The 15696-nt window shown below is 39.0% G+C and overlaps 1 protein-coding gene across 4 annotated transcripts in view; it reads right to left on the reverse strand.

Moving 5' to 3' along the window:
- Positions 1-15696, reverse strand: part of CCSER1 (coiled-coil serine rich protein 1) — a 1185560-nt gene that overhangs the window by 735701 nt on the left and 434163 nt on the right. For all 4 annotated transcript variants that reach the window (XM_059665408.1, XM_059665417.1, XM_059665424.1 and 1 more), the window contains exon 6: positions 9535-9742. In XM_059665408.1, the coding sequence (XP_059521391.1) occupies positions 9535-9742 (208 nt within the window). The remainder of the gene's footprint in view (positions 1-9534; positions 9743-15696) is intronic.

Genomic DNA, 15696 nt, shown 5'->3' on the forward strand with positions numbered 1-15696 from the left:
CATATTCTGTATTGCTATGTGTCCAACATGGTTTCATGCATTTTATTTATTTACTAGAGGCCCAGTGCATGAAGTTCGTGCACAGGGGTCGGGGGGTGTCCCTCAGCCTGGCCTGTGCCCTCTCACAATCCGGGACTCCTTGAGTAGGGTCCCTAGGCCTGGCCGGTGATCAGGGCCTATCGGGGCTTTCCTTCCCCCAGCTGCCAGCAGCTGGTCCCACCCCCACCACTGCCACTGCTTGCCATCTGTGTGACACTGCCCCCCTCTCCCCTGCCACTGGTCACCTCCTTCTGCGGGTGACAGGTGTGGGGTTTGATCGCTTGTCTGGCCTGGGCCTCCCTCTATGGGGCGATCGATCGCAGGAGCCCCCAGATCGATCACCAGCAGAGGGAGACCCTGCCCATCTGCTGCAGTGCTGCTGGCTGGGTAGCCTGGGCCTCCCTCTGTGGGGCGATCATGGGGCAATGGCAGGGCCCCCCAACCAATAGTATCGCACCCGCCTTGGCTGTCCTGGTGCCAGTGCATGTCATTGTGTGGTCATCTGGAAGGTCATCCAGACAGTTGTTCTGCTGTTCGGTTGTTCAGTCGATTTGCATATTATGCTTTTATTATTATAGATTTATTTTTTAACCCTTATCCAAGGACACACTTAGAGAAAGGGAGAATGCGAGGGTGACATCGATGTGAGAGAGAAACATCAATCGGCTGCTCTCTGTCTGTGACCCGACCAGGGACTGAACCCAAAACCCAGGCATGTGCCCTGACCAGGAATCAAACTGGCAACCCTTTGATGCACAGGATGAAGCCCAACCAATTGAGCCACTCCAGCAGGACTTTTTCATGCATTGTAAGCATATTAACACATTTAATGTTTTCAACAAACCTAAGTGATATGTTAATATTATATCTCCTGAGCTTAACGTGCCCAGGGTCATTCAGCTAATAAGTAAATAGATGAGATATAGACTGTATATTCTAGCTCTCAAAACTAATGCTCCTAACTGCACAGTGCCTTCTCATGATATTTTCATCACCACACTCTAAAGTAGTATGACAGGCCAGGCCAAAAACCACATCTGGCCTGCTGCCTGCTTTTTACATGAAGTTTTATGGGAGTCTAGCTATGCTCATTTGTTTATGTCATAAAGCTGCTTTCTTATTACAATTTGGTTGAGTTGTTATGTATAGACTAATATGCAGATTTGTCTCAATAAATATACTGTCAGCCCTCCATATTTCTAGGTTTTGCATCTGTAGATTCAACCAACTGTAGATCGAAAACAGTGTTTTCCATTCATGGTTGGGAGCCTGAGACTGCAAAGGGCCATTTTACATAAGGGACTTGAGCACACCCAGATTTTGGTATCCCTTGTGGTCAATCCCCACAGATATTGAGGGATGACAATACTTTGGGGAAGGGTCAAAAATTATACGTGGATCTTAGAATGCATGATGTCAGGGCCAGTGACTCCAGCATTGTTCAAAGGTCAACTATAGATCTATTTGTTTCAATGTGTTGGCTGTAAATATAATTTGAGTCATTTTGTTTTTTTATTTATTTATTTATTTATTTTTTTATTAATAACGAGTCCCCTCTGTATAGTCCACTTTCACTTTAAAACGAACAGTATCAGAAAATAATCTACTTAAAAGTATATTTGAAATAGTAAAGATCTTTACTTCTATTAGTAAATGTATGCTAAAATAAAGTCTATAGTTCAGTCACGTTTTCATTTTCATCAAGGTTTAAGTGAAAGAGTTAAAGAATCACTGCCTTCCATCTCAATGAGTCCCTAGAGGCTGAAACACTTCTCATCTGTAAACATGAGAAAACTTTAAGGTTTATATCACTTTTAAGCAACTGCATTATGCTATCTAAATCTGTACCACCATGTTTTATATACCCGGTGATTAAAATAGGCATTTTCACTGTAGCTAAATATTGCTTTGATTCTGATTTTCAAACAGAAACAAAAAACATTCCAGTCAAAATGTGTCTCAGAGGAACACAATTGCAGGCTTTCCACAGTACCATTTGCTCAATGGCTCTCTGCTCCCTGTCCCCCTCCCCTGCCAGAAGTGCCTAACACTCTAAGTATCCCCTGGAGAGCCAGTAGGGTGCCATCTGCTGTATATCCGCTGCGCTGCAGCCTGAAATCCTCAATGCCAAATTTAGCTCATATAATTACATAACAGTATGTGAGTGGTATTAAACCGACACAATAACGCCGGATTCATGAAGCAAATTGAAAGTCAGACATGCATAGCAAAACCATTTAGTGGTTATTTGATTAATTATTGAATATGGTTATAACACAAATAACCACAGCATTCAGGTACAATGCGAGTGGCATTTATTGTTAATACGGTGGGTTGCAGTTTTGTTTTTAATAAGCAATAAAATAACACACATAACTAGCAGATAACGTAAGCACGCTGACCAAGAAAGATTTTTCCGACTGATAGGCATATGCTTCCTCCTGGTGACCCCACTCCATTTTTATTTCAACATCAAATAAACATCAGAAAATACCCTGACAGCAAAGAAGTAGCCGATATATTTCTGAAGCTTTCATAGTCAGAGAGATGTAGGGGAAAACAAAATATTCCTTGTGGGAAGTGGTGATATATGAACATAAGGCATTCTATTAAACTAATATACTATACCCTGCTGGGAGAGTAATTTAGTATACACTTTTGAAAAACCTTGATCATATCTAGTAGTTTTGAACATGCACTCTACCACTTCTGGAAGATACCAGATTTTCTTGAAGAAATTCAGCACCTTGCAACAAAGTCACATGCACCAAGTGAGAGCTGAAATTCAAGTTGAGCAGTCTGTTCTAATATAGACTACCATATCCTGATCACTATGCTAGATTGACTTTGCAGTGTAAGTAAAAACCTTAAGTAATATAAATAATATTTTAAAAGAAAAAGAATACCTCAGTGTAGTGGGTTCCCTTATGTAAAATGAACTTTTGGTTATCATTGTGAATGAACCTAATAAAATCTATAGTATCTTTCCAAAAGTAAATGTTTTACTTTAAAAGATATTTTAAAAATTCTTTTGAGATATGTATTATTCATTTGTATATCCTTAAAATGCATAGACCAAGGCCTTGTAAAGAAATGAATTAATACTATGACAACTTAGAACCACCTAGAAATGGTTACTATTTCTATTCTAGGCTTTGGTTTATAAATGAACACTGTGACTAGGTTATCTTACATATTGAAATTCATAAAGCCCAGGTAATATGCTATGGGGTTGATTGATGTATGATTGCTTATCTTTTTTTATCATGCTTACACCTCAGCACCATGTCTTAACTTGGCTTTTTTAAAGTAATATTTTTCTCTTACCTTCTTGACACTACACCCTTAGTGTTCTTCTCATCTTACTGGATTCTCTTTTTCCTGCATATCTGATCATTGAACATTGGATTATCTCACCTTGGTTTTAGATACAAGTCATTTCGTTCATTGGTCCAAACAGAATATATTTAATTATAAATAATCAACCCTGATCTTTCTGGGTTTGCAGAGACATTAATTCAAATTTCTACTTCACACACACACTTGCATGCTCAGTAAGCGCCTCAGCCTTAACCTGGCCAAAACGAACTCTAGTTTCCTCCCTGCTTCACATAGGTTGCTCCTTTCCTAGTGTTCCCGGTCTCAGAAAATGGCAACCACATCTGCCCATTGCTTAAACTGCAGCTCTCAGTTAACTTTTTTTCTTTCTTTCTTTTTCTGTCACCCAGTTTCCAATTCACCAGCAAGTACTGTTGACATTACTTACAAAACATGTCACACATCCTTTTCCTTTTTCTCTCTTTTAACTGCTACTATCATGGTTACCATCATTTCTCACTTGGAAAACCATTTGTATACTGTAAACAGAAAATTTAATTGACATGTAGTAGTTCTTTTGCCAAAGAATATCAGGTCAAACGTGCTGCCACAACTGAAAGTCCAGAAAAGCATGAGTAGCAAAAATACTTCTACTTTTAGTTTCAGCCAGTGTAGCCTTTATTAACAATTAATGCTGAATTATTCAATAACTACAAGATTTTGTCATATTAAAGAAAATTTACTGGTACATTTCCAAGTGTTTGAGAAATCTCAAATATCACCCACCTAGCTCAACACAGTAATAATCACACAAACAAAATCATTGCAGTTGCTCATTACATGGGTCCTTACCACACACTCCCACTGTAAAAACCTTTTATATGCGCTTTATTGTTTAATTGTCCAAGTAACCCTACGAGAAAGTAATATTGACTATGATGAAATAGACTCAAAAACCTTAATCAACTTGTGGCAGCTAGGAAGTGGTCGAAGTGAGAATCACATCTAAATCTTCATCATTCCAAACACTAGCAATTTCTGTTACTTTAATATACTTCCTCCTGTGGGACTCCATGAGTGAAACGGGGCTGGGTTTAGGAAAGAATTTTTCTCTGACTTCTCTCATCTCTCCCAGAACACTGTTGAAAGTTAAGGTTGCTTACATAGCAAAAGAGTCATTGAATTATACTCCCTTCCCTTCCTATCCTCAAGATCAGTTCTGTTCCCTCACAAAGAGCCAGGCTGTATGTAGGCAGAATATTCTTATTCAGAAACCTACTCATTCTCAGTAAATATAAGGCCACAAGTTTCTTCAGAGTGTATGCAATGGGATCCATTGTCATGTATGAAGACAGTGGTGCACAGTTAAATTTTTTTAACTTATTCTAAAAATGGGAGGTTGGGGGTGGTGGAAGCTCTAACAACAATTTGTAAGAATTCACACCACCATCCTAACTTGGTCTGCATGATAAACGGTCAGAGTTCATTTACTAGTACAGGTCTCCCAGGGGAAGAACAGAAATTCCACAGAATGACACCATTAACAGTGATGCTATCAGTTATGTAATGATATCCCACGTGCTGTTATGTTAAGCGTATAATTTTATGAGCTTTATTAAAAATGGAAATCTATGCAACCACAACACCAATCCAGATATACATATTTTTATGAACTTAGAAATTAATTTAGAATATGCAGAGCTAGTCTGAAAGATGAAAAGTGCTGCAGAGTACTGAGTTCAGTCTAAAAGTGCATTTAGCTCTAGCTGGTTAGGCTCAGTGGATAGAGCATCGGCCTGTGGACTGAAGGCTTCTGAGTTGGATTCCTGTCTGAGTTGCTGGCTTGAGCCCCAATAGGGGGCGTGCAGGAGGCAGCCGATCAGTGATTCTCTCTCATCATTGATGTTTCTATCTCTCTCTCCCTCTCCCATCTTCTCTGAAATCAATAAATATTTTTAAAGTGCCTTAATTGAGGTTTAAGGATATGTCTCACAAATACTCTCAACAGACAATTAAAATTATAAAATCTTAAAGGGTTGTCTCTCAGCTATTTCAAGTTAAGAAGGACTTATCTTGAAGATATGTGTGGGTATGGCTTTTGTCTGATAGAGTGAATTCTTATATGGCTTTTGTCTGATAGAGTGAATTCCTGATAAGGTTGAGAGATCCCAAAATAATTTAAGTGAATTAGATTTAGAGAAACACGCTGTACTTTAGACTTAAGTGGAAAAAGAAGTTACAAAATTAAAAGAGGCCTTTAGAGTATGTCTACGAGCACAAATAAGGATGAGAAAACTATTTAGCTGTAATCATGTGCTAAGTTTACATGAAAATAAAGAATGACTAGGAGGGTAGAACCTTGAGTACAGAGGGAGGAATTAAAAGCCATGTAGAATTATTCTCAGGCTTTAAGTCCTAATCAAGAAACTGCTAACCTATGAATTAATTCACAGTCTTCAAATGAAGGACTGTACTTGAGTCATTGTACTTAAGCCTCATCTACATCTGCACATGATTTACATGGTAAAATTCTGTACTTTCAGCTGATGCTGTAATGCAGAGGTGGGGACTATCTAGCCCATGGGCCATATAAGGCCCAAGAAATCATTTGGTCTGGCCCTGCCAAGGCATTAGGGGTGAGTTCATTAAATTTCTGACCAAATATAGCAGGCTAATTTTTAAGTTGATAATGTTGTATGGCCCATGAATGACGATGATGATATATATATATATATATATATATATATATATATATATATATATATATATATATATATATTCTCCAAATGGCCCTTGCAGAAAAAAGGTCCCCCACCCCTGGGAATGGAATGATTCTTTGGGTGGCATTAGGAGAGGGTAAGTATACTTTGCATTGTGAGAGATGCATCATTGGGGGCCAGAGAGTAGAATGTGGAAGCCAGCTTCCAGATGTTCTACAATGTTCCCCACCTCCTGGTAGCCAAATCTCTGCAAAGTGCCTCCCCTGCTGAATCAAGGTTGCTGTTGTCACCAATAAATAAATTTTACAAAAGTGATGTTATGTTACTTCTGAGACTAGGTTATAAAAGAACAGCACAAACTAAAAGGAAACAACAGAAACTAGCTCTGTACAGTAGATATCCTCTTTTTTTTAATAGATAACGGAATCACGTTTAAAAACATTAACAAAAGAAGAAAAAATGTCTCTTCTGCTGTAGTCACTTCTTTTATCATGAATAGTAAAGAATAAAGTAAGAGTAGAATTTCTGTGGGGCCACAGTCAGTTTGTTTTTGTTATTGTTTGTGTTTAAATAAAGGAGCTGATGTTTGGGGTTGTTGGGAATACTTCTATGCATTTTAATAATAGCAACTGATCTTCAAAGAAGGGGAAGGGCAAAATTAGGAGTATGAGATTCCATTCAGGTTATTCACATTTGACTCACCTTAAAATTAAAATCTGAGATGTCACCTGAGCTCCATTAGGAAAAATTTCCAATAAGAGCATTTTCTAGCAGGATATATTAAACTCATTAATCACCTTTTTATCTTAAAAATCAAATAACTGAGTTCTGCAGTTAAAAAATAATCTGTATACAAAAGTCAGACTACTATGGATCATAAAAAATAAGTTCATCGTCCATGGTCACAGACAACACTGTGGTAAAAACCAGGTGAGGAGTGGACGCAGAACTGAGAGGAGCTGGGCAGAGGGAGGGGGAAACGGGGAGGGGACATCTATAATAGTGTCAACAATAAAAATAAATTTAAAAAGATAAGTTCACAAAATAGGAATAAACATTATTGTTCTATATTAAAAAGTATTGTTAATTTAAAATGGATAGTTGGTATTAAACTCAAACATAGTAATGAAATGTGAATTGCCATTTGAAAATTTCTGGTTTAAAAAAAAAACACATTTCAATAAACCATTTCCTTTAAAGACATTTATTATGAACATCTTATTACTACAACACTTGACTATGCTGACCACAATATTTCTTTTCTTGTTGACCATAAAGAATTTAAGACTCCCTGCTCGCTGAAGAGGCTTAATAAATAGATGTAATTATTGCTCATTGTACATCAGCTTCAAAAATCAATTCTCTTCAGTTTCTTCAAACACTGTTTCATGAAGAATATCAGACAAGTATAAAATGGATAAAAGTATAAAAACAACCTCAACATATTCTGAACATTGACTTTATGGTGAATGTCACTAAATAGCTTTAAACTATAAAATTAAGTACCCTAAGAAAGCCTCGTGACTCTCCCAGATGACAACTCTTCTACTCCCCTTTACTTGCATGAATTTTCTAAATTAAAATATGTGACCAAAGAGAGTAAGAAGCTGAATAGTTGAATGTTACTGATTTTGAGATTAATATCTTAAAGATTAATATCTTTTAATACTACCGCCATTATTAAGTTTGCCTTGTTCAAAGAGGTTCAGGTTATACGTTAAGCCAAATGTCAGAGAGATTCCACAAGTGCAGCATATGCTTATATTGTCAATACAGAAACAATATTCATTCAGAGAGCAGTGTGTTGGTAAATATTTTACAAAACGCTCACCAAAAGTTAAAAGCACTAAGTTACAGTGTTTGCTGACTTCTGAGGCATAATACTTCTATTTGGCTGATTTCATGTGACCAAAATGACCTAAATGAATCTACAATTGGGAAATATGCACCATAGCTATTATATAGGATTTCTACAAATAAATCCAATAGATATAAATAAGCTCACAAGTATAGTTAACAGTAAAATATAGTACAATAATTAGAAAATGAGTTTTGAGTTTGATTATGCTGTTAAAAATATAATTTCTTTTGTTACACATGTAGGTAATTTAATTTTTTATGCCTGTGCTTAACCACCAGCTCTTAAACTTCCTGAAATGCTAACTGCAATCCAGTATCAGCACAGCATTCCTACATACTACTGCATATATTGTAAGACCACCTAGCTACATAGTCACAGGTATGGGACATAGAGATTTCCAATTTTTGCTTCAAGGGCTGAAAAGAACACATGACTGAATGTCCTCAATAATCTGTGGAAATCATTTTCATTAAATATCCTTCTCTCTTCCTGATTCCATTCTGGCCTCTAGTGGTAGCTGCTAGCATTCTTATTATTATCAGTGTTAGAAAAGCAATTATCAATGATCATCATTGTAAAGTTAACCACAATATGATTAATTTCTCTTTTCAAACTATTTATTAGTACTTCCTATCAATAAAGAGAAACAAGTGAATGATCATGGGATATAACAAAAATTCACTGAATTTGAAGTCAGAAATCTCAGACTGTTGTCTTGAATTTGAATGTATATATTTAAAAAAATCCCTCAAAGAAAATAATTGGAGTAATTATAAAAATAAAACCATAAAAAACTTGATTCTAAAGCATAGCTGACTCCTGGACAGAAAGGTGAAAGAATGCATTATGCGTTTTCCTGAGCAGTTTATCATCTAAATGATCATAGGCTGTGGGAAGGCAACTATATTCAACAGGATAAAATCAAAGATTCAGATTACATTTTACCAGACTGATTTTCATTGCAACTAAATGACTAAATTGTCATTGTTATACTAGAGGCCTGGTGCATGAATTAGTGCACGGGTGGGGTCCGGCCAGCCTGCCCCGATGGGGACTGATCCAGCCAAGCCAGCAGGGGGAAGGGGCCACGGGAGGTTGGCCAGCTGGTGCCGCCCTCATCAGGCCAGGGCAGCTGGGGGAGGGGCCACCCCCTGATCAGACCAGTTAGTGCAACTCAGTGTGTGTCAAAGTGACCGGTCGTTCTGGCGTTCTGGTCACTTGGCTTTTTTATATATATATATATATATATATATATATATATATATATATATATATATATATATATATATATATATATGGATAAATAAAGCCTCAGTATGTTTAAAGTGAAATTCATTTAATGTGTCTCATTAGCTTTATCATAGCATATAAGCATAGCAGCTGATGCCTATTTCTCTTTACTTGGTATCAATTACTTATTTAAAATTCCTTCACAGCATATTAAAATTTTAGAGCTGATGAGTATATCTAGAGCAGAACTTCAAACACTCGATCCCTGCCCTGTGTAATGCAGTTAATTTGTGACAGAAGTGGGGACTAACTAGGTCTGTCTGTATACTAGCACCAAAAGACATTACTCTTAGAGTAAACCATTACCTCTTGAAGAACTCTCTTCATCTTTAACAATAGTGTCTTGACAGCTGTGCAGTCCTGTAACATCAGTCTGAAGGGCAGAGAATCTATGCCTCCATTTTCTTCCACACCTTGCAGGGGCCAGTCTGCAGATGGACTACTGGGCATTCGGGTAATATGTGAACACCTGCCTTCCTGATCACTGTCTTTTGTTAACTTCAGTGAAAGGTTCCTAATAAGAAAAATAATAAACAACAATTACAATGTAGCATATTCACAGCAGTATTTTCCAAGTTGTCCATCAATGTCAACAGTGAGCCAGAAAATATTTCCTTGTGACCCTCACATGCCCTCCTATTAGTCTTTGAGAATTCCGAGACTTTTTGTGAAAATTATGAAATGAGCCAATTGAATATTTAGTGGTGTGAGAGTGAATAAAGGAAATCTCTTTTTTAATTAAGTTAGGGAGGCCAGAAGGAGGCGCTCTCACATACTACCACTCCATGTCAATTGCACACCTCAATAGGAAGAAGCCTCAATTACGGACCCCTACAGGAAGAAAGGTACATTGTATTCTCATCAAGAAGTGTCTCACATATGTAATACCCTTTGTAATACTTTAAGAAATTAAAAAAAAAAAAAAAAGAAGTGTCTCAACTACGGCAGCAGCAGGAAGGAAGAGTTCTCCTGGCCCAGCCACAAGCCCAGGGGTTGGAGAACCTCACAACTCAGCCAACTGGAAACCATTGCCTCCCTGAACTCTCACTTTCTTCCATTGAAAGCACCCCCTGAGTTTCCTTCTTTACTTTTTTCCTTTTTTTTTATACAGTAATGTCCCTCTCCTTTTCTGCTGGATTACCTATAGTTTTTGTAAGAGAATGCTTGTCCCAAATTGCAATTCGCTGTTTTCCTGAATAAGCCCACTTTTTTTTTGGTAAAATAACTGGCTGTTCTATTTTTAAGGTCAACAATGGTAAGATTCACTGACAATCACCATTATAAAAGTGATTTTCCCCCCAGGTTAGAATTTCATTCTAACAGAGTGTTTATACTTAAACTCTTTTAAAAATATGGAAAGTCAACAGAAATCGCTGAAAGAGAAATTTCTTACAAAGGTGTTCTGAAAATAGTTTAAAAATTAATTGGAAAGTTAATCCAATACATTTTTATATATTATTTATCAAATTATATGACAAACTTAGTTACTTAAATTGGAAAAAAAATAACAACAAAACTTGCCTTGGAACTTGCCACCAAAGTCAGGCAAGGATGCAAATAAGAAACTATATCCTCAGCTAATTTTATTAAAATTTCATTATTTATAAATAGTGTGATTTAATTTATAAAGTATTGAATGGTTAACAAAGAAAAACACACTTTCAGATCACACTAAAATGTTTACTTGTCTTCATAGGTACATTCATTGGTTACAATAATATTACTATCCTCATTATCTATCTATATATAAAAGCTAAGTGACCATTACAACCAAACAACCGGTCGCTATGACATGCACTGACCACCAGGGAGCAGACACTCAATGCAGGAGCTGCCCCCTGGTGGTCAGTGCGCTCCCACAGCCAACCTCCTGTGGCTGGCCAAACTCCTGTGGCCTTCCCCACCAGCCGGTCAACCTCCCACTGTCCCACCCCGAGCCAGTCGGCCAACCTCCCGTGATCCCTCCCCCTGGCAGATCACCAACCAACTAGGCCAAGGGACCCCACCTGTGTACAAATTCATGCACCGGGCCTCTAGTCCTATCTAATAAAAGAGAAAAATGGTAATTGGCGTACGACGATACCCTTTTCATTGGCTAATCAGGGCTATATGCAAATTAACTGCCAACAAGATGGCGGTTAATTTGCATATGTAGGCACAATGCAGGGAGGCGAAAGGGAAAGCAGGAAGAAGCCCCCTGCCACTGACAGTGATCGGAAACCCAGGGGGGAGCTAAGAGCTGGGGGGCAGGGCAACGGCGGCCCTGGGGCCGCCGTTGCCCTGGCCCCCAGCCATGATCAGAGAACCAGGTGCCTTTGCCGCCCTGGCCAGTGATAGCAGGAAGTAGGGGTGGAGCCAGCGATGGGAGCTGGGCACGTTCGAAGCTGGCAGTCCCGGGAGCTAGGGGTCCCTTGCCTGGGCCTAAAGCAAAGCCCAAGATCGCGGGGCCGCTGCAGCTGCGGGTCCCCGCTGCCTGGGCTGGATGCCTAGGCCAGAGGTGTTAGGCCTGGGCAGGGGCAGAGCCTGCAACCACGGGGAGCTGGGGGTCCCCTGCCCAGGCCTGACACCTCTGCCGGAGGCCTCAGGCCTGGTCAAGGGGCCGATCCGGTGATTGGTGATCAGAGGGTGATGAGGGTCAACTCCTCTGGCCGAGGCATCAGGCCTGGGTGGGGGGCGGAACCAGGGGTTGGGGGGGATATGATGGTCCCCTTGCCCAGGCCTGAAGCCTGGGTCAGAGGCGTCAGGCTTGGGCGGGGGGTGGAGCAAGCGATCAGAGGGAGATGGGGGTCCCCTTCCCAGGAATGATTCCTGGGCCAGAGGCCTCAGGCCTGGGCGGGGGCCAGAGCCAGTGATCGGGGGGAGATGGGGGTCCCCTGTCCAAGCCTGACACCTCTGGCGGAGGCGTCAGGCCTGGGCAAGGGGCCGATCAGGTGATCAGAGGGTGATGGGGGTCTACGCCTCTGGCCGAGGCATCAGGCCTGGGCTGGGGGCAGAACCAGTGATGGGGGGAAATGAGGGTCTCCTGCCCAGGCCTGACGCCTCTGTCAGAGGCGTCAGGCCTGGGCAAGGGGCCGATCCTGTGATTGGAGGGTGATGGGGGTCAACGCCTGAGGGCTCCCAGTATGTGAGAGGGGGCAGGCTGGGCTGAGGGACACTCCCCCCCACACACACACCCAGTGCACGAATTTCGTGCACCGGGCCCCTAGTCCTATATAATAAAAGGCTAATATGCAAATTGTCCCTACAGGCAGGAGTTCAACTGACCAGGAGTTAGACATACACTGACCACCAGGGGCAGCGCAGAACATGATGGGCATTGGTGACGCGGTGCTAACAGCCATCGGCAGTGAAGGCGCTGCCAGCCACAATTGGCCCTGACGACAACGGGTTTGTGTTGGGTAAAGGCAGGTGTGAAGGGAGGCCCCTGCTGGGGCAAATTTTGTGCACTGGGCCTTCAGTATATATATAAAATGAAATAATTTTTTAAAAAGTCATAGCTAACATTTTTTGATAGCTGACTGTGGGCCAAGTATTGTGCTATCCTGTCAGGGCCAGCCTGACAGGGTTGAGCCGGGCTGAGGCAGGGAGGTGGGAATTGAGAAAAGAAAGACAGGAAAGCGGGGTCGGGAGGACCCCAGTTCTCTTGATGAACTGAAGCAACTTTATTAGCCACACAATACTATTTATACATAACACACTGAACAGGAGGTCTGTCAAGAGGAATGTATTCTTTGTTCCTCTTAATCTCTAAGGGAGGGACACAGCAGAAGGACAAGTTCTCAGTACAGCATATCTCAGTAAATAGGTACAGACTTCTTGGCAAGCTATGAAAGGCTGTTCTCATTCTACAAATGTTACTCCCAAACAAGTTTGGGAAAGCTGTGTGGGTAAGGGTCCCAGCCTTGCTAGCCCCTGCAGGTGCAAGGACCTTGCCAGCTTACATCTGGCCCCCAACACTATCCATTTCATGTGTGTTAATTCAATAAAGCCCAAGAGGTAGATACAATGAACATTTTCACTTTACATATGAGGAAACTAAGGCTCACATAAATAACTTTGCTCAGAGTTAAAGAGCTACTAACAGATAGACCCAGATGACCCAACATAAGCACTCTTGCACAATAAGATTTTTTTTCATACTAACCACATAATGTGCTAATATATACAGGGTATCCCCCAAAAACAGTACACACACTTTAACAGCTGATTGCTCAATTCTGAAAATGAAATGTATTTTAATAAGCATTGCATTTCTAATTATTCAAAGTGTATATATACATTTTGGGGGGGACACCCTACATATAATAATGCTTAATGTATCTCAGTTTTGTAAGGACTTTATATATGTTAAACCACTTAATACTTATAGCAACCTTTTGAGGTAGATAATATTATAATCCCCATTTCATAGTTGAAGGATTTAAGTCTCAGAGACGTTAAGCAACATACTGATGGTCACACAGCATAATAGGGACAGAGCTGAGATCTGAATGCAGGCAGTTCACTCGAACTCTAAATTACTACATAATTCTGCATCTCATGTGAAAAAAGCAAGCAAATAAACAAAAACAAAAATGAAAAAACAAAAACATGCCTATAGTCATACAAAGAATTTTTATATTTTTTCACTCTTAAACTATATTTTATCTGATATATCTGATTCATTTCAATTATACACAATCATTATTAAATATCTGTATTTTATTTTAGTGTATTCTATACTATTTTCTCTAAGACTAAGAAGAAGAATATAAAAATTAGAAGTCACATTATGTGTAATAGTATTTTAGTTACAGTAGAATTATCAAAAATTTATGAGGTTTACATCATGAACTAGTCTGGTATCTGAAACATATTAGGCTGACTCAGTAAATAATTATACATTAAAGATGAATTAAAAAATACAATAATGAGTGACTGAATAAAAAAATTCTTTGTAATAATCTATACATACAACTCTCATTTGTACATTTAATTTTTTTTCTGTAAGGTGAACTGTTATGTATTATAGAACTGCATCCCATAGTTCAAAATTTCTCACCATCTTACAAAAAAATAGTTAACATGTTATGATTTCTTTTAGTTGGATTGATGTTTCTTTGAAATGTTTGTCCAATCGTGAATCTAAATATCAGTGCAGACTGACAAAGTTTTCAGAAACTGTACTAGCTGACTAGTTTCAAGAATTTACTGAGGTTTTGAGAATTAGAATTTAGCATTTACAAATCTAAAGGTCTCTGCCAATGTCAGTTAAGAATGGGCTGCATATAGCAATGTATTCAGGCGATAAAATTTGCCATTTGTTTTGCACTTAAATATTTTAGATCTATTCTTGATTCCAACAAGACAGAATGATGGCATATTTTCAAAATGATGGGCAACATCTACATTGTGTCCTTATATCCAGCACAGCAACAGTCGTTGAAGTTTCAGGGATTAATAGGAATGGATCACTGAACTCCAGGGGTACACCAGAATTATTAATTTCTTATCAGTTGATACCAAAAAATATAACAAATAATATTCTTTCACATGATTTTTTCTTATCTCGAAACATTTTATTTCTACATGAAAAAGAGTTGGCAACAAGATCACAGTAATCCAATCCATTCTTACGTAGGCTGAGGCAGTAAACTGGGCTGTTAAACAGGGATGCTATTGAGTTGCATTGGCCAGCAGGGCCATCTTATTCTTTGTATGGTCAGTGTTTTTCTGATTGATTAATACCTGGGGTTTACAGTTGTTAAATATTTTGAACATTGATATTTTAAAAAATAGATTTTTATTGGGCCAAATTACCCAAGTGTCTCTGGATAAATTCACCTAAAAAAAAACAAACAAAAAACCAAAAAACTAAAAAAAAGGTCCAGCCCTGTAGTTGACAGGAAAAGTAGAAACCTATTTCATGTGGAGCCATGGTTTCCTCTAGCAGAGACAACCCTTATAAGCCCAGAGGGTAGAGCTAGGTTCAGGTGTGTTCTTGTTCCTGTTTAGCAGAATTCACCAGATAATACATTTATACACTTTGGGATATATTGCTCTCTCTGCCAATTCTCTGAATTGTTACAGTTTCAGGAAACTGAACAAATGTTCTTTATATTGAAAAAGAGAGTCCCTTATCTTGGCAAAAAAAAAAAAAAAAGACTGAGGCCTAAAACAGTGGTTCATTAATCATCATAACTACTGCAAATAAAAACAATGTAATTGCCACTGAGCTCATTTATATACAGTTCACCCTCTGTTTTAACTCCATGAATCTTCGGTAGAATTGTTCAGTGATATTTACACTTGTTTCCTTGCTTATGATGCTGACCAAGTCTTTAAAATTCTGTAACATTTAGATAACGTCAAATTGAGACTTATGGGTCTTTCTCAGTCCATAAGTACAAAATGCCAAAAGTTTTGAGTAAGATTAAAAGCAAAACTCATAAACACTACATTAAATGTATTCTTGAAAGTTTCAACTTG

Source organism: Myotis daubentonii, chromosome 1 (genome assembly GCF_963259705.1).
Source record: "Myotis daubentonii chromosome 1, mMyoDau2.1, whole genome shotgun sequence".
Taxonomy (NCBI): Eukaryota; Metazoa; Chordata; class Mammalia; order Chiroptera; family Vespertilionidae; genus Myotis; species Myotis daubentonii.